General features: G+C 36.7%; 2 protein-coding genes across 2 annotated transcripts in view; both read right to left on the bottom strand.

The window, feature by feature from the left end:
* The window catches only part of LOC129575718 (acetylcholine receptor subunit alpha-like 1), a 165,887-nt gene that overhangs the window by 22,494 nt on the left and 122,736 nt on the right, over positions 1–20,657 (bottom strand). The window contains exon 7 of the mRNA XM_055459668.1: positions 6,685–6,794. Coding sequence (XP_055315643.1) covers positions 6,685–6,794 — 110 coding nt within the window. The remainder of the gene's footprint in view (positions 1–6,684; positions 6,795–20,657) is intronic.
* Positions 1,054–20,657, bottom strand: part of LOC129575682 (uncharacterized) — a 203,090-nt gene continuing 183,486 nt past the window's right edge. Inside the window, exon 4 of the mRNA XM_055459619.1 lies at positions 1,054–1,064. The gene's annotated coding sequence lies outside the window, so the exon portion shown is untranslated. The remainder of the gene's footprint in view (positions 1,065–20,657) is intronic.

The following is a 20,657-nucleotide window of genomic DNA, read 5'->3' as shown; positions in this document are numbered from 1 at the left end:
TTTTTGGGGAATTTTGTTTTGGGAATTTTTTTTTGGGAATTTTTTTTCCGGGAATTTTGTCTTCGGGAATTTCGTTTCGGGAATTTTTTTTTGGGAATTTTTTTTCGGGAATTTTTTTTGGGAATTTTGTGGATCGGGAATTTTTTTTTTGGGAATTTTGTCCGGATACCAAATGCTTTCGCCTTGTGATTGAAATTTAATCTAAACAAAAGCACTTTGTTTTGGTTCTGCTCGTTCAGTCGATGTCTTTGGAGACTCCATGTCAACACAAAAATTGTAAGAGAAAACAAAACGATTTCAGCAATGTTTCGACCATGACAATACGGATAATAAATATGGTCGGGGTCACAATGGAATCAATTTTCGTATTATTTCATTGGTTTCCGTGGTTTTAAATCTCACATCCATGGCAACCACTGAGAGTAGCTTGTATTGTTGATTGTGTTGTTTATCAAACGAAAAAAAAACAATTTTCATCACATAATGGATGGTACGAAGTTTTCATCCAAACACTCACACCCATTTGAGGTTTTTCGTCAAGTGAGAAACTTTTAAAATTCACTTTCTCATTGGGAACAAAGGGGAAAATTTGTGACATTTTTACCGGATATTTCAAGCGAAACATGTTCAAACTCATCGTGTGTACACTAATAAAGCAATTAAGCAGTGAAACTACTTCTCCTGGAACAGGTATGCTGTTTGTGACATTAAATGTGAATGTTGAATTCTTTGGGTTTGATGGATATTGTGCTATAGGTTCGACATTGTTTTCTGTAGTTGTTAACTTGAACAAGCTTTTCTGACGAACGATGACGGAACCCGTCAAAAACTTTCTCTGTTCAAAAAGGTGTAAACACACCGAATGTCAAATACTGACGTAATGTCAGCGATTCTTTCATTAATCAATTTAAAACTTGTTCGCAAACTCATTGTAAACTTTTTAACCAGTATATTAATTCGATTCTCATTGAAAACAGCAAAAACGAGGCGGCTTTTTTGCTGAGAGAGAGAGAGAGAGAGAGAGAGAGAGAGAGGAAAAAACACAATTTTTGGTTCTCACAAAACAACTGTTAATTTATGCAAAAAAACTCAAAGGCCATTCAGCTAACAAGCTAAAATGGAACAAAAATAAAAGCACACATCAATTTCGGTGGATTCGTTAACTTTTGCAAGCGGGTTTATTTACAATGTGGAACATAATAACGAACAGTACAATTAAATTTTTCTCAATTTTTGCCATTTATAAATGCCTGTGTCGACAGCATTCGATGCAAAGTGAAAAAAAAACTTCTCTGACCAGAAATCAAATTGAAATGTTTAGATGAAACACAATTACTGCAGCAGCTTTGACTTTGTGTATACACAAAATACCTTGGTACAATGTATAGTGAATTTGACGCAATGTTTGAGTTGACAATAAAATCCGAATGTTTTTGGGTAGTGTAAAAATGATATTTCGTTGGAAGTAACATGTTGATATGAAAAAGTGAAGGTTTATAAGCTTTGGAGTGCAACGAAGCGTATTTCAAACCAAACTCTGCTCTGATAAACTTTAACATTGTATGCATGGCCACAGTGCAATTGACAACCTAACAAATTCGAATGTTTGTCTGTCTCTTGGGAACACCCAGAAAAATAACACATTGCACTTTTACATGTCATGTGATTGCAAAAAGCGAATCGCAGGTCACGGAAGGCGTTATTGTGTAAATACTCAAGTGTTTTTTTTTCAAGCTGCCGAATGGTAAGTGCTTCTGGATGCAGGAGGCGCCATGTCAAACGGCATTAACATATTATGTACACAAGAGTGCATTCCAAAATCATCCCTTCCACCAAATAAAGTGGAGAGAGAAAAAAAGGATCAGTAAAAACCAAAGTGCATGAGCATAAATAATTCCAAAAAGTAATAAATTAAACTCATGCATGGTCAGATTTTGGCATCGAACAACGAGAGCCTTTCATATGGGTAGGAGAGAGAAAGGGAGGGAAATCAATGCCCGGACAGGAAATTGAAAAACGGATAAAAGTTCCAAATTTGAAATTATGGTCGTCAAAGTCAATTCATTTCAATGACACTGCGGTGTTGTACTCTCTACCCTTCTTCATTTCGTATAACTAACAACTGAATGGACTCGGTTTGGAATGCCAAGGAATTGATCAAAGAATGATGTCCAATAAATTTTAATGCACATTTCATAAATTCTCAAATAAATTGAAACGCAATCGCTATGAATGAATATTTTAATAACGAAATTTTCTTAAGAAACTTCGACATAGGATAAAAAAAACCAGCTTTTCGTCGTTAGAATTGGTCACGAATAAAAAATGCGACAAATTATTATCAAACATGTTGAAATTCATCAGTGCTGTGTTTTTCAATGCGTTGCAACTCATCGTGCAATTATATTTGCTATTCAAATAATGTTCATTACGAAAATTGCGTCTTCCGATGACAGTTTAGATTAAATTTGATATATTTTCTGTTGATTTGATGATACTTTTCAGAGAAGAGTGTCTTCATTGCTCAAGTCTCAATTCTCAATTTAATATTGAAGAGAGATTTCAATTTATATTTGTCATATCAAAGCTCAGGTTGCCCGCGTGCGTACTTGGTTCGAATGAATATAAAGTGCTTCCATCGTTGGATCCATCTGCATTCATGTCATTTTTTTTTCTCATAACCATAAGCATAGCATAACGCAAGACAAATGGAATATTTCAATGGTTAGATCTGTCTTGAGTAAGACACGAGGGTCAAAATTGAATTAAGCTCGAAACACACTTCAGCATTAATTTGTTGAACGAAGCCGACATTATGAGTCTGTTGCCCGGGAATATGGTTCGGAAATTATACTTTTTAAATTCTATCGACATGAAAGCGATTTTATTCTTTTGATGGTGTCGAGTATATGCCGGGAAAATATTTTCTGATGGATATAAACGATTGCATTTCATTATTATAGCTCGAAAACGATTGATAACTTCATTTATATTTGCGCATATTCTATGCATTATAAAATTATCTTACAGAAAATATCCGCCCGAAACATGTACACCAGCTCAGGCACAATTGTTCCACGGACAAAGAACCAATGCTCTGACATTTATAAAATACGCACTCCCAAATCGAATGAATTTCATACTAGCGAAACCATAATGTCTGCGATGAAGAATAATCGGTCCATTGAGAGACAGTGAAGAATATGAAAATTAGCATCTGTTATGATGAGACAGCTGTGCGAACGCTTCGTCCACTTCTAATGCAATTAATCTTGTTTTTGTAAAATGAAATTTTATTTGTTTTGCGCGCATGAGAGAGAGAAAAAGATAGAGATAGAGACTGAAATTGCGGTAATTGGTTTACGACCGAAAATATAGAAGTACGCTCGATTCCATTGGTTGCTGCGAAATTGCATCATGTCTGGCAATTTTTAGCACTAAATGAAAATCGACAAGAAACATAGGCAAATTACACTTTACTAATTTTGTTCACGACTAATCAATGCAATGAATACATTAGCAACACGCTAATTTATTCGACAGAATTGGCTCCAATTTGTTGCGCTCAACAAGTTACGCTCTTTTTTTTTATCTGATCTAATTACATCTACTCGAGTGTTTCCACCACCATTGTGTATGGCAGCTTATTTTTTTTTTTGTTATTCTGTTTTTCAACTGTTAAAACGGGAAAATTTAATACTCTAGACAATCTATTTCAAAAGAATTTTTGACGAGAAAATTGAACGAAAATCTATGGAATGAAAAAAGATGGAACAAAGCATCGTGTTTTATTTTGCTCTTCGCCCCTTTCTCTCTCTCTCTCTCTCTTTGTGTGTTGTTTGAAGCTTTTGAAAATTGCTATTTGGATTATCCTCAATGATGCTCTTGTCAGTTTGAACCTCGGTCTTAGCACCTTTTGCTGTTAGAAATGGGCGAATAACGCTTTCTCATTCAACGTGTGAAAATTGATGTGCGAGCACACACAACAATGTCAGTCATAAGAGCATTAGCGCTGTCAATTCGTGTGTATACAGCGCAAGACATCAAAGTATTCGCAATTACATTGGAAACACTGACTCTATTACGTTGCAGATGAGTTGCGTTATGCATCCCCTCCACTTTACCGGCAGATATTTCATTACTAATCTGTCATCGGTGTGTTTACCAGTAAATTGAAATGTCTCTCTGTGTTCTTGTGTTTGTTTGCACAGTGGATCTGCAGTATGCTTGTGAATGGATTTATTTGTCAATAGTTTTGATCGAATTCCTTCTTAAATCAACATCAAAACCCATGGTATGTTTTTTCTCGTATTATTCTGTGCCCGCACGACTTGTTATTTCGTTCATGGAATTCGTTTAATTTCCGGTCAAACGAAATTTTCAATTTATTTGTTTCATCATCTCGCTTCACATCCGAAATGTAATAAAACTTTGCTGCAATTCTTTCTCGATGCCGTAAAATGTCGTTAAATTGCGAAATCAAAATGTTTCCTCTAACCCAATTGTAATCTTGATGCTGCAAGCATTTTCTTGGCTTGAGCTCATCGGTTATGTTACGTCTTATACATTTTCGAGTGAAAATTTCGAAGATGTTAAGGTAATGGTCAAGCGACGAGGGCCCAATGGAATCTCAGCAAACGGTATTCTCTGCTTGCGATTGTAAGACCAAATCCATTTTCAAATACATTACATTGCATTGCATTCCATCCACCAGTTTTTATGTATGTGCGTGTGTGTGTGTGTGTGCTGAACAAGCAAAACTCCATCGGCCAATATTACTGCATTGATAAAAAGAAAACGGGAGAGACGAAAGCACTCGAATCATCGAATCATGTGCAATGTGTGCATGGTTTTTGTCATCGATCCGATTTTCCCCAAGGCAGTGTCATTAGTTATTTTCCGTTGGATTTAGGACAGCACTCTTTTTTATGTGATTAGATTTTGGACGATTCTCTTTCTATGTCTCTCCATTATTATACAATTAAAACCTAGGGGTTTCATGCAACTTAAAATTCATCTAAAATTTCTCTCTTTTCTCTCACATTCTCTGGGATTCACCAAAATCCGTATTATTTCGAGATATTTTAACATTCACCTTGAGAATTATGTTCTGGAAGTGGGTTTTGGTGGATCTTCAGGATGGATCAGACTGGGTTTGGCAATGCCCTGGTCCATCCTGAGGATCCACTTCCAGAACCAGGAGCGGTTTTGAACAATCCTGAGGATCCACCAAAACCCAATTCCAGAATTTTTAGATTCAAAAAATTCTAAAAAATTCGAGTTTATGAATAAAAAGAAGCAATATCTATAGTTTACACATAAAATGGTTTTATTTCCAGCTATTTAGTAAAATCTTCGGCCTTCGAGTTTGCATGAAACCCCTAGATTAAAACCGCTCCAGTTTGAGGTCATTGAATCACAATACTGTCACCGGTCTTGGGCTAAACGTGAACGTGAACATGCACATGCAAGCGAACAATGTTCTACATTATGTTTCAGTAGTAACGAAATGCTATTTAGCTTGACGATAATTAATGTTACTTTTTCCAATAAGCTTTCGGTTTACCTACGACATGTTTTACGATGCGCACTCACTTTTTGTTCCGGAAAAAGGGGCATTTTTATGGTGCATACCAGCATATTTTCGAGCAATTGATATGAAATAAGTTTGTTAATAGCTTCGAATTTTATGCTGCAGCTTTCATCATCATTAAAACTGTTATAAGCGTATCGTTTTCACGATTTAAATAAACAATATGAAACAGGTGATGTGTTCGTCCGAGAAGTAAATGTTACATTGTTCGAATGCGGCTGCCCCAATCAACACATCCACTATCAATTAGTAAGTGATGACGAGAATATTGATTCACTTCGAAGGGATGATGTGTATAATTAATTTATGGCTTATCCAAAACTTTATATAACTAACTTATCCATAGATGAAGCATCATTCTAATAATTTCAGATAATCCCGAGGATCCTCACTTAACTGCACTATAATACCCAGCAACAATATTCTATGTGATCAAAGACCTGGATCATAATAATGGATTGATATTTTAGAGACTAAATTCATCATAAATTCGGATTAGTTCAACAAACGGTCTCCAGTTTAATCGAAACGCTCAAACAAACGAGTGAACATTGCCTAAACAATTCTTGTATATGAGGTCATTATTTGATAATAATTTTAAGACTCATTATTAAGCAATTACAGCAATATTCTTTCAACGCAACAAATGAAAGCTTGAATTAAAAAAAGAATGTGTTTTGTATAGGAAAAGTTGGCTATTATAAGACTGTTTCATTTTTTCTTTCGGAAAATATTTTTTTTCTACAAAAATGTTCATGCCAAATTCCAACTAGAGCCTAGAACTAACCGCAAATAATGAAGAGAACTTTACAAATAGTACTCATGGAATACCCAATTAAATTCGAAATCAATGTTAAATTTTTGCCAGGCTCAAACCTTTCATGACCGTCATAAGTGATTCAAAATCTCGTTTGACTCTATCATATCCGTCGCAACCGCAAAAAGAAATTCAGGGCCACAATGTGGAGTTCGCCTTGAAACCCCTTTCAATTCGACATAGTATGTGCTGACCTATGGTTTTCTCGATGCTTAAATTCCACAAATGATCCGGCGCAAATACATATATATGCTCACTACACTACGATACTCACTTGTTGTATAATACAATATCCGGTAACCAAATGTGTTCGGATGGTACATGTAATGTGTCGACACCGCCATAATCATCTGGATTCCATTTCAATTTGTAATCGTTCCATTCCTGTGTAGAAAGAGAGAAGAGTACATATAGAAATGTTAGAAAAAACGAGTTCAAATAGTAAAACCATATTAGTGAAGGAGGCAAAAAAAGTGCTGTGCCTCGAACGAAAACGGAAATTAAATGAACCTTCCGTTTGGCTGTTAGGCGATGTTTGCATATTTTTATGGAAATTGAAAAGCAGCACCATATTCATGCGCAATATTCGAGTCGTTTGGTCGGTTGCATACATCTGCTCGCTCTCTTTATCTCTAGTTTTTTTTTATATTCATATTCGTTGATAGTTTATCGTTGGATTTATCAGAGACTGGGTAATGTGATCTCCTACGTTGAACGCGAATGATTGAAATAGGAAGTAGGTAGTATTAATGTAATTTCACAACTTGAGGGATGTGCAATTCCCTTTGATGATGGACCCGTCGAAAAGTCTTTTTATTCGCTGAAAGCCAAATAGCTTTAAAGCGAATGACGAGCGATAGAGGAAAAAAATATGGTTCAATTTAGACTTTCCCAACTGGCGCTTTCTCTCATTTCTTTTCTTCTTCTTCTTTATCATCATCATCGTCATCGTCGCTTTTTGTAAACGTAAACAAGCCCCATGATGAAGTGAATTCAAAGCTTTCAAACTTTTTCATCGTGCAACTGAATGAAATTTGACATCATTTCTGCATTGATGTACTACTCCGCTTCAGCAGAAATCGCTCTGAAAATACGAGTTTGCATTCCATCGACATCGTGAAAATATTGAAAGAAAACTTTCTTTTTTTAAACTTTTGCTACAATTTTCTTTTTATCAATTACATGCACTCTTCTTTTGACCGTACTGACTCATTTAAAATGCAACGCTAAAACTTTTTGAAGCTCTCTCTCACAACTTCATAAATTTCCGCTACAAAAGAGGAGTTTTTCTGTTGAAAACGTCGCCTGTTTTGGTTATGTCGTCACCGAAAAAGGTCTGACGGACTAATTCAATAGCCTTGCTGATTGCTTCCAAAGTCTGATAATGATATTTTTATATTTTTATTGCTTGCCTCGTTATTTATTGCGGTCCATCGAAAAGACATGCAAATTGAATGGTGGAAATATTTGCAATAACGATGCAAAAACTTTCGACTGAATGCTTTTCGCATAAGCGAAAATCAGAATCACTAACATCAATTTTGTCGGGAGATGCGAGAGAGAAATGTTCAGTTTTTTTCTTTCACTTTTACGATGCTCGCTCTATTTCTTACACTCTCTTGTTCTCTCTTTTTGGATCCATTCAATTTTCGTGTTGGTGAAAGTATTTTATGCAAACGTTCGTTATCTCATTACGTGAGCTGTCTTCAGCTTCGAAGTGGATGTAAAGTTATAAAAGGATTTCAGTGTTCAAGGTGCTCGTTTCCACTCTTTCTCATGCTCTTGTCGAAGTATTGCAAAGAGCTTTCGGTATCAAAATCATACGGAATAAAAGTTTATATGCAAATGGAAATTTTAATGGATAGAAAAGTTAAGAAATAGGCTGAATGCCATCGATGTGATTGAATTTGTCGAATGTTGAAAATGAACTTGGAACGCATCTTCCAACGTTTCAAAATTAATGCCAAACTGAAGAGTTTTCATGTTCAACTCTTGAATATATTGTAGCATACGCAATAGACGAATGTAATGCCAAATGGGTCATCATTCGTAGTGGAACATCAACGACTCTTTCATTTTTCAATTAGTAAATAAAATGTGCGCCGTTTTTGATTTAGACAACACAATGTGAACAAAGTTTTGCTAAGCAATAGAGTAGAAAAGTAGCAAATATTCAACCAAGTACTTTCGATTATGCCGCTTAAATTGAAGTACATAATACCGTAAATGTGGATATCGTAAGTGATAGCTTTGTCTTCCTTTGTGCACGCCTATTGATTCTCAGCCCCGGAATATATTCAAGCGAACGAGTCGATTCAGTACGAATGTTTTCGATTTTACACAAAGCGAACAATGCATATTTGGAATAACTTTAAATTCCGGGCTTTATATCGGGAAAAAGTACACATATAGTTTGCCGAGAATTGTTTCTGTTGTGGTTTTATTTGATCACGAATGAATAGAGCATATTTGGTTGAAATTTCAGAACCGCTTCTATTGTTCTTATGAATATTTAGTCTTGTAAATATTTTACCCATATTTCGATAATCAAGATATACCCGTTGCATACGCAAACTTGATAATTTTGATTCTGCAGCCTATTTCACCAAATGTTTTCATGAAAAGTTTTCATGAGATTTTCTCCTCAAGTTTTTTTCGTGAAACAATTGTATCTAAATGTAGCAATGAGAAAATCTCAATAGAAAAGTGAAAATATTCTCATTTTTTTGACATTATTCCTAGGGGGATTTAACTACGTGAAAACTTGTAAAAAAAATGATATAAACGCGCACGAAATTGTTACATTCACCAGAGAACTTGCATGATTCCACTCAGTTGACAAGTTCCGTATTAAAACAACATGCGCGAACGCGCGCGAGTTCGTGTGCAAACTTGAAGCTGGACGACGCGCACACATCAGTCGTTCCATTTATTATATCTGGATTAACTTTTCCAACACTTTCTCCAGCTCTTTAAAAATATTTCCTTTGTCCATTTTATAATTATATAAATCTTTCAACTTTTGGAAAGGATGTGAAAAATCTTTATACACGTAAACAAGCAATTTTTAGTTTGAAACGCGTTTTGGTGGTCAAATAACAACTTGAAAAACGCGCAAAACCATAAACAAACTTGTGTAAACTTGTGACCGTGCGCGTCAGTACGTACAACGAACGCGTCGAACTTCCGCGAATCAAGCAAACTGGCAGAAAACATGCTGAACTCGTAAGAGTTAAATTCCCCTAGCATTATTCTGAGCGCAAATTTTAAATTTTCATTTATTTTTGAGCCAACCATGATGTGATCTCACATTTTTGTGAAAAAATCTCGAAATTTCAAGTTGGCGCTCAAAATAATGTAAAAAAAATGAGAATATTTTCAGGTTTCTATTGAGATTTAGATATATTTGTTTGACCAAAAAAACTTGAGGAGAAAATCTCATGAAAACTTTTCACGAAAACATTTGGTGAAATAGGCTACTGCATAGTAGTGTTCTTGGAACAGTGCCGTAATGTTGGTTAATCTTGTAAAATGAAATAAAATCCCATTTCTCCTATTACATTATAATGTGGGTTCGTACACGAACAAAGCGAATTTCATTTGCACAAAGCCAACATTGGCCATGGTCAACATGTAAACTGCAATGGATCACCATTTTGTAATAATCAGACTTGGTGTTACATTCGCTTTCTCACGAAATGATGCTATTACGAACATTAATGCAATATCGATTTCTTATAGACTGAAGATACACAAGATTAAAGGAGGAGCAATAGTTATCAAAACAAAGCGGTGCAAAATCTAGATTTTTCTATTTTTGAGAGAAGAGTGTCGGCCAACTGGAGTAAAACCACTTTACAAATTTCTGTATTAGCTATTGGATTTCCAAAAGAATCCCATTGATTTCAATTCTTGATATTGTTAATCTTGGACCATGATTCATGGTTGAACCACGAAAATAACAACTTGAAAAATGGTATTTTTGATGTCTTTCAACTATGTACATCATTGAGATTATAATCTCGCATGATAATTCTATAGAATTGGAATATCGGTTTTTGCAATGAAATTCAATTTAATTTCAATCGTCATGTGATGGATTTGATTTTGGGAAACCGCAATGTCCGATTCCGTTGTTAAGGGTTCAGTAGTTTGAAACAATGAACAAATATTGAGATGTTGGCAAACAAATCACATAGAAAATGTCCATAGTTAAATCCAAATACATTGTATTATGTGCAAATGACGTATTTGGTTTGAATTGTGGTCAAAATGAATGTGTCATCTATGATGTCGATGTTTGGTCACCTTTACACAAGTCCGTTCAGCTCTTGAAATATCAAGTGAAGCATGAATGCCCATCGAATGTAAGATTTATTAATTAAACCGATTTTGTCGATGGTATCTCTGCAATGATGGAACAAAAGCACATCAAAATGTCAAATCTCTTGCAAAACCACAATCAAACTGAATCACCAGAAATAGATGAACAACGATCGTTTCTGTTTCTATCTTTCGATATACAGAGCTTGACAGCTGTATGTTCAATCGAAGACGATTGTTACATTTGTATTTTAGATAATGGAGTCTACATCAATGATAGTCATGAATTTACTCTTGGCATGAATGACAGGTCATTGATATCTAAATCGAAAAATTGTCCGAAAACTACATGTCGCCCACATGTCGTACTATTCCGACCAATCGGCCCAATAAAATACAATTCGGGAAAATACGATCAACAATGTGTGATAACGAAATGAGAAAAACTAAAAAAAAAACAAACAAACAAAAACAAAACAGATTGGCCACAGTTGCTGTACAGTTCATTGTTTGGCAAAATGGTCAAGGCAGCTCTCGAACTGTGGAAATTCAAAGCGTATAAACGCAAAAGCTATTTATTATATGGTTATTGCATTACAGTCAATATCGATCAACACGAACCAAAAGACGAAAATTACTTTTATTATAAGACGAACCACATAGCACCCGGATTGTGCTGTGGGTTGCCAAGGCAACTCACATGTCATCAATTGGTTTGGCTTGTTCGCTTTATTTGGTTTGGTTTGGTTTGGTGCAATTCAGGTGAATTTCAATCGATAATAATCTTCAGAGAAACACTTTTATAATGGCTCTGCATGAATGACTGTGCTTTAAACAGTTTTGACGTTTCTACCTTTATGAACATAAAATCGAACACTCAATAGAAACGCTGCGTTCTTTTTCCTCTCGCAATCACACACATTCCGTTCAAAAGTGTTTTTTCAAAGAAAAAAAAAATCATAATTTTCCTGATTTCCATCGAATTGGTGAATGGTTTGGTATGAAGCATGCCATGCTAAGTGAATATGATGTTTGGTGACCGCGTAGTGAGAAATAAGAAGAGGATGAAAGGGAGAGAGAGTGAGCCGAATTACGATCGATGTAATCGCCAGTCTAAAAGAGATTTTTTGCGGTTTCGCTCGCAATTTATGTGGTGATTTGAAATTTAGATGTTCATATGGCAGATCCAACTGTTCCAAAAATGGTAAAGGATCATCGTTACTTTCAATTTGCTAAATGAATAAAAAAGGAAAAACGTTTCAAAGCACATTCTGCTGGTTTTTTGCGTTTGCACAGTTTTCACGATGTTGGCAAAAGAGTTGTTTACTTGAAGAAAACAACAAATACAGGCACAACCATATATATACGATATTTTTTTCGTTTGATTTTTATTCATCCGGGCGCTCTCTTGCTCTTTCACTCTCACTCTCGCTCACGCTCTCTTTCTCCCTTTTTGCTCTGCCAGTTCTTTACTCGTTCTATCGACACCACATATGCATGCTTTTACAGTTACATAGGTCACAAACGCTTGCAATTTCGTTTTGCAGCCAGAAAATTCGAACGGTTTTGTAAGTTTGTGAGCACAAAATTTTTTCCCTCTAGTGTGTTTTGTCGTCGTGGTGTTCGTCTTTTGATTGTGTTTATATGGGTAAATGTGTGTGTATGTGAATTTTTTGGGTGTGGTTCGGCTACTTTTCTTCCGTGCAATGAGATATTTTCGGAAGCATTCGAGCGTTTTTTTCATGTGCTCATGCAATGGTTTATAGAAAGATGATGGTAGTGCTCAATAGGTATGCCGACCCGTTGTATTGACGTAATACCATCTAAATCGCACTTCCAGCAAATGATGATCACTGCGAAAATCAACCTATAGAAAACACAGAATGTGTGAGCAGAGGAAGAGGACGAGTGAAGAGAAAGAGATGTTGCAGAAAAAAAAACAATATCCATCAAGTACAACGAAAATAGTGGTTTTGTGGATTGAGGATTTATGTGTATGTAGTGTTCAGTGGCTCCAATTGTGGATAAGCTTTGTACGTGTCTGTGTATACATACTTGTGTGTACATTGGACAATGTATACCATGTGGGAAAAGGCCTCAATATATATGAAGTAGAACACCCGGATTTTTAGTGCGACTGCTACACTCGTTCATAGACAAGTATCGATGTGTGTGTATATACATATGTGATACGCTTCCAACATATCAGTGGTATGAATTACAATATTTTATGTGTGTGGTTTTTGCCAAATAAAAATGTTCGTCCACTTTTGCTGGCAACAGTTTTCAGTTGCTCAAAGTGTTTAATGACCTCTTGAGTTTTAAAACAGTCCGAACGGATCAGTCAAATTGGTTGAAAAGAAAATCGTTTCATTTAAAGGCGTCAAACAGGAAAATTAATAGAAACGGCAAATTTTGAACATTGCGTGGAATGGGTCAGCTCAAAATGCCACATAGGTAAAACATGAAACTATGCCATTTCAAAAGAAATTATCGTCAATCAGGCCAATTCCATTTGCATGAAAGATTCGAACAATTCCAAATTGATCGAATTTGCTTAAGTGCCACCCAATCGCCGCATGGCGTTTATGGGGCTAATGTTAATGTTTCCATGATGTCGAATGAATGCAAATATGCGTGCTGAAAAACCACAGCTATGTGAGCTGATTCCAACTGTTTGCATGCCTGTGCATTGCATAGTCGTGTGCGAACGTGTAAATGCGGTAAGAGGACAAAATGTACATGTCATTTACACACCGCCTCGTACAAGAAAATTTCGCTCACGAACTTCATCCGAAATACGTAATTTCCGATCACACCGCATGTGTTTATAATACTTTCATCATTGAAATCGGGCCAACACTTCGAAGAGATTGCATAAAATTTACGCTCGCACATACAAACGCCAAACAAAACGAATGTGCTGCAATGTTCTTTGCTTACTTTTGTCTACTCGTTTTTGTGGGTACAAAAGAGCGCTGGTCCATATGTCAAGCGTCGTTGTGTGTTTTTTTCTGTCCCTGGTACGGCGATAACGTAACCACGTGTCTTCAAATTCGAATGGGGTTTCCATTCTATTTCGGATTGTTTCAAGTTTTTGTATTCCCGTTCCGTAAGCGAATGCGATACGTGCATTAACAATGACAATAAAATCAGAAGGAGAAAACGAAAACCAAACAGAAAAAAAAACTGTGTGCTGCCGTCGTCGTCGTCGTCGTCGTCGTCGTCGTGGGCTAGTGAATAATGTGTATCGATGGCGTTTGCACATCGAGGCATTGTTATTGAATTTTAGTATGCAGTTCAATCGATTACATGAGAGCCACGAATTCCACAAAGCGCTAGCAAAGTGTCCATTGGATTTTTTGAGCATGGTGAGACATTTGTTACGAAATTTCGAATGAATGTGTCGCTATTGCTCTCTTTGGTCAACACGATTGTGTTGTGCCAAGCAGTTCGAAATTACATTTTTTTTATGCTTTGAAATGTGTGCATGCATTTGCATACTTGAAACGGGAAAAATATCGCACCCAGTGGGGAGAGTTGATGGGCGATACGGAATGCTTTTTCGAAATGCATATATGAATGCCATGACAAATGGCACTGTACGAATGTATAAAGCGGCACTCAAATCCTTGCTCGTATTTTAAAATTATTCCAAATAGACGAGAGAAACACTACAAATGGCATTTATTGGTTATATTGAGAAAATATATTGAGCCAGAAAAAAGCCGCGCCAGTTGCTTCGGTATACTTGGTCGGCTCTTTTTTCTCCTCTTTCCCACGAAATCACTCACCCACACACACACACACTCACACGCAAAAGGAGTTACGCAAGAAAATGAAACCATTTTCATTTTAAGAAGAAGAAGGAAAGAAAACTTTCAAAGCCATTTAAAATTTATCTACTTTACTCGTTGCAAATTGCCGGATCTTTGTGACTTGAGCTATTTTTATTGCTCTCGGCATTTTTGTGCAAATTTTTCTTTTCTCCGCTTTATTTTATCTCTTTTTGCTCTGTTTCTCGTTTTCGCTGCCTTGTCGCTGTGTTTCTGTCTTCGTCATCGAAATTTGGCAACAGATTTTCGCTTGGTTACCATTTCAAACGAAAATTCATCTTTGAATTTTCACAAAAATATATATATGTTGTATGTGTACATTGTGCACAAAAAGAATTTTTTCCATTTGCAATCCGTTGCTTTTTATGTACAGAATGTGTGTAATAAAAATGAGAAAAACGAGAATTTGTCGTTCATATGGCGTGATAAGCGAAGAGCTTTCATCTCGTTTCGTTTGTCAGTTTTCTCCTTTCGCTGTGCATTCTGTGCGACATTAGACATCGTTAAACATATGCTTCGCCACACGTCGCACAAGGCTTATTATGTAACGTAAAATGTTAATCCAAAAACACCATAAGCGAATCATGACCATGTACAATTGTACATGCACAACGAATCAATGGAATAACCGTAAGCGTTGCATACAAAGGGACCAAAGAGATGACAAAAACAAAACCCAATGCATATTTTCCAATAAACGACAAATTAATATTTAGCACTTTAGCTACTTATGCTCAATGCTCATCACAATATAAAGCCGAAGAGCACAAGATGCGGCAGAGAGAGGGACAAGAAGAAGGTATAAAAAAAACAAGGACACTCAGGACTTTGGATTGTGTGTGCATCAACAATCCTCTGAATTGCATGTGCATTTCAGAACAAACCGACAAATTAAATGTATGAAGGATTTCAAATTGTGCATGACCACAGCACTTTGGATGTGTTCGGCTCAAATTAAATGGTTTTCACCCGGCATTCAATGCTCATGCACATTCGCATATAATACCAGGGGGATTACAGATTGACAGTTGAGCTACATGATATATACTGAATGAATAGTTCTGAAGCTTGCCGTATATGATATTGTAGGGCAAACTGCGGCGCTAGTGTGCTTGTGTTTCAATCTACAAACCCCCAGTATAATACCATTGTCTAACTGGTTTAATATAATTTAATATCGTTACTCATGTTCACTATCTATCTGGGTTTGTAATGCAATGGAATTTTCGGCTTGGTGGATGATTCAGTGCAGAATAACACAGAGGATGAGAGCGGAAGGCAGCGAGGCAACGATGAGGACACAAATAGCCAGAGATAAAGCATCAAGTATGCGACCAAGGCGTAGTTCTGCGAATAATAAAATCGAAAAATATCTACACACCAAAGGGATATTGCAACTTTTTTGACCAGAAAAAACGCCACCTAACGTCGTGCCCGTAAATTATCATTTTACTGTACATTTGGATGGTAGAGCTTGAACAAAAGTTCGACACTATGCATAAACTTGGAAAGAGCTTGATAAACTTGATGAAATACATATATTTAATGGTCGTTGCAATACCCCTATGATACACACACATATAAATTGTAACGAAATGCGCTCCATAACGCCGAAATTTGAACTAGAGCATTTCTGGATTTTCAGTACGTATTCCTCGAGTTTGCTTTGTGTCGTGGCAATGAATGTGATATCAATGTCTTGTGGTATGTACGTGTGTGTGTGTGTGAGTGGAGAGCAAAATGTAGAATTGAACTGATGCTTTCTGAAAATTACATACCACAAGACATTCTTCCGATAGAACCGAGTATCTATATATCTGACACGTTCGCACAGACATCAAATGGTAATCCTTAGATCAGCGTTAAGTTCGGCATTAGGCCGTGAAAATATTACCAACGAAATGATAATGAAAATGAACCGAATGTAGAAGCGAAAAGAAATTCGAAATTGATACACACACACACACATGACGCGAAGAGAGCGGAATCCCTTTTTCTTGTGGCATCGGCACGTCTCACGAAGGTCGTAAATCGACAAGAGACTAATCGAATTACCGATATATGTATACACAGCCAGTTTGAGGGAGTGATGCTTGTGTCATGTGTCATGAATGAGCAACACTTGATACGATTTCTAACATTCATGCATTTTTGCACAGAAAATACAAATCCATTCGGCTGAATTGCAGACAGTGTGCGTGTGAGTGTTGACTACTCGCACACATATCTTTGCATTATGATGAGACATCGCATGGCAACGCGTCACGAAACTGCTGTTTGAGCCGGAGAAACACGAAACAATCTGTACGACAGTAAATTGGGTTCACAATGGGATGAAAATAAATTATGGAATTTATTTCAATTTTTTGTTGTTGTTTGTCTTGGTCTTCCACAAGGCTCGACAATTTGATAGCATTTATTGTTGGGTAATACTTTTGTCCAGTTCGGAATACGAATGAGTAGTCTCTATCTATACGCTGCTATACGCATACGACATATTTTCACCAACAATTGTCATTTCACACTAACTTATCTCTTGGTCTGCATTTGCTTTGTCTCTTTCTCTCTGTGCTTCCCCATATTTTCGAATGGCTCGGATCCATTGTGTATGTGTGTATGTTTCACCAAAAACTGAATGAGAAATGGATCGAACACTGCTCGTATTTTAACCATTTTGGTGTTAGACTTATTTTACGGACTCTTATCACATTTATTGGACATCACATGCATTCCAAAATCCAAACAATTGCATTGCCAATGATTATCTATAGTACGTTCGTAATCTAATAATTGTGTTGCTTCAGCGCACACACCGATACGACTGTAACGCTGAGCGCCGAGCGTCGACCACACACGACACCGATGATTCCTGGTTTCGGAATCGTCGTTTGCACAGCCACAAACTGTTGTCATGTTGGAGTGAATGAAGAAGAGGAGAAACGGTCCGAATTCGATTTTATCGGCACGGTTAATGGTGAAAATTTATTATGGTATTTGTTAATATAATGGTTTTGAACTTGGACATGCATCGAAACGAATGAACGAATGGGTGCATGGATGTTTTTGTCGGCTATTCATAAATCTTCTCTACGGCCATAAAATAAAAGTGGTAAATTTATGACATACAGGCGAGAGATATTGTTGGCTTTTCGGTCAAGAGTTTAGATCATGCGTCTACTTTTGGCATGATTGATTTCCTGTAACACAAATAAAAGTTAACTACGTTTTTAAGCAAACAACTTGAGCTTTTGCCGAATCTCTTAGATGCAAGCAATTGGTGCACGAATTGTTGTACACACGCATATATATATATATATATATGTGGACGCAATTATGGTGATAAAACCATATTTAAGTCGGTAGCTGCCAATCGTATCATGTTATTTACAAGACCACCGCAACTCGCTTCTCGACGTCACAAAGAAATAAATCATCCAAATTGAAAATGAACTTTGAAAGACCTTATTAAAAGTGGAAAAAGATGTTCAAGTCCATCGGATCACGCTGTTCAAACTGTGCCCTAGCTTTAGATAAAGCTGCTTTTATTTTCAAACATTTTTTCCATTCGTTCCATCTCTTTTTTTCTCCAGATGTTACCGATTCGGCATCATTGCGTTATCTTTTCACAGTGGCCCATAGTTAAAGGTTTAATGAAATTCAATGTGTGAACAACAAATGAATCTCAGAACAAAGCACATAAACTTCACGCTGGGGTCGCCGCAAAAAAGTAGATTATGTCTCGTTATACCGCCCCTCCTCTTTCCATCTCGCGCCACCCGAGATCGATATTTGTGGAACGAAGTTTTTCTTTCGGCCTCTCTTTCATTCGCACAGTTATTAATTCAACAATCTCAAAACCACAGACCAGTTTAGGTCATGCGATAACGAAGAATGGAATGGAAACAATCGGTTTCAACGAGCAAGAAAAACGATACCTCGTAACAGACGAATAAGGTCAGATTTACGAGGCAAACAATGAAAAGACAATTTGATGGATTCAGCAATGAACGAAAAAAGAAGAGCGTAACCGGCTGGCTAACGAAAATTTGCTGATTTCACATGCTTAATAGACCTAAACATTGTCGATGTGCTTGGATTTCAGACAGAGCATCACACACACACCGCACAATCCGCAGACCAGTATAATTTTTTTTCCCATGAGAAATCATTTGCATATCGCTTTCGGCCAACCATTCAACTCATTCGCCTTTATTGAATGTACATCTAGGCAATACAATATTAACTGACGTAAATAATGCGATCAACATTAATGTGGAATAAATATCGATTTTGGTGTGGCATTGAATAAATCTTTTTTTAATTCATTTAATTAGTCTTGTCGGCGAATTTTGATGTATTTTCCTGTATTCCATTAGCATTATTAATGCACAGTGCCAACCGAATGGACCTACTGTCAATTGCATTAGTTCGGAACCGATTCGAATACCATAGAGACTTGGAAGCGGTTATCCAAGTTCATCGATCGACCGTTTTTCTCTCTAATTGTTAAATGAAGTGTAAACCACATGCGCCTTCATCCTCTCATTCATAATGTCGACTCTCATTTAGATTAGACATTTTTGGCTTGACTCTGCACAAATGTTACCTGCTGGTTTCAATCGTTCGTGGAAATGTGTCATTACATTTTAGCCATTGGCACCTTCACAACAAGTTTGGTAGACAGTTCACCTGATCGCCAATGAATAGCAGGTACACATGACTGTTTAGCGTATTTTACACTAAACGGTAATACCAGCACTCTCGCATGAATTTGTTTATTTAGACTCTATCTTTGTGTGTCCTTAAATCCAACTGAATATAAGATTAAACGGTACATTTACCACTTAAACAAACAAACGAGAGTAATGAAAGAGAGGGGATGAAAGAGTTCTTGAGCCAGCTTGGCTTTACTCGGGTACTCGTCCAAGTTAAAGGACAACATAAACTAACCAAATGTGAGTGAATATTTGTTTTTACACGTGCTGTGTGTGTGTGTGTGTGTGTGTTCGTGGGAGTACGAGCACCAGTCGAAATGATTGCCGAAAAATGAGGAAAGGTATGGCGTCAAAGGTTTTTTCTTCTTTCTGTACTACTATTAAAAATAAAACTTTATGGCTTATGCGTGCAATGCTGTGATAATGATAATGGTTTGTGTTGCGCTGAAAATGGCGATTGCGATGGTGTCCTGTGGGTTGGCAAAGGGACCAAATCGAGCGCATTTTCTGTATGTGTTTGCTTGAATGCTTCATTCAGGTAATTTTCATTCCTATCTGTTCATCTTCTGAGTCTGCGTTGCGAAATTCAACGACGACGATGACTACGGTGCTTGAACTATGTGTGGATGATAAAAGTGTTTTTCGTTCGCATTCTATCAAAAACTTGCTACTTGCTGATGGTGGTAAAAAAGAAACTATTTTCGGGTTGAAATTCATTTGGACTTTCCCATTTGATTGCATCTACATGCTCACAGCAAAGTTCTTGTTTATCGTTTGAACCGCATTGTTTGAAGCCAGTTTTTAAATGTGGAGCCAATATTTTATACGTGTGCTAGAGCACAAAAACATCCAAACGAAAATTAATTCATTCAAAACCTAAGCCATTTATATTAACAAAGATAAAGGGAAATTACTTTGTAAAAATGTTGGGCGAAAGTCAGTGTTTGACTTGTTGGAGTTTTTCATTAGTTTGCTTTGGGAGTTGATTTCGAGGATTAACTAAAATCCAAACTAATAGCCAAATGAATGAGCTTGTTCCCAAAACATTTATTTCATGTGGCATGCACCCCTCTCTCTCTCTCTCCCTCTCTCTCTCTCTCTCTCTCTCTCTTTCCCGCTCATTCTTCAAACGTGTTTCGATAATCAAACAAATCAAATCTCTGCAGAATGCAAAGGAGATTGAACGAAATAAGGTACGAAAATTGATGCAGCTGGAACACACGCCGGAAGGAGAGAGAGAGAGAGAGAGAGGGAGAGAGGGAGAGAGAGAGAGAGAGAGGAATAGTGAGTTCAAGGCAAAAGTTTTTGTTTCATTGGTTTTTTATGTAAACTACTTCGATCATGTTTCGGACGAAGAGCTGTCAATTTCTCCC

The sequence above is a fragment of the Sitodiplosis mosellana genome, unplaced genomic scaffold (assembly GCF_009176505.1).
Source record: "Sitodiplosis mosellana isolate CC-2019 unplaced genomic scaffold, AAFC_SMos_1.0 Smas_scaffold_1, whole genome shotgun sequence".
NCBI lineage: Eukaryota > Metazoa > Arthropoda > Insecta > Diptera > Cecidomyiidae > Sitodiplosis > Sitodiplosis mosellana.
This window is presented reverse-complemented; position numbering and strand designations above follow the sequence as displayed.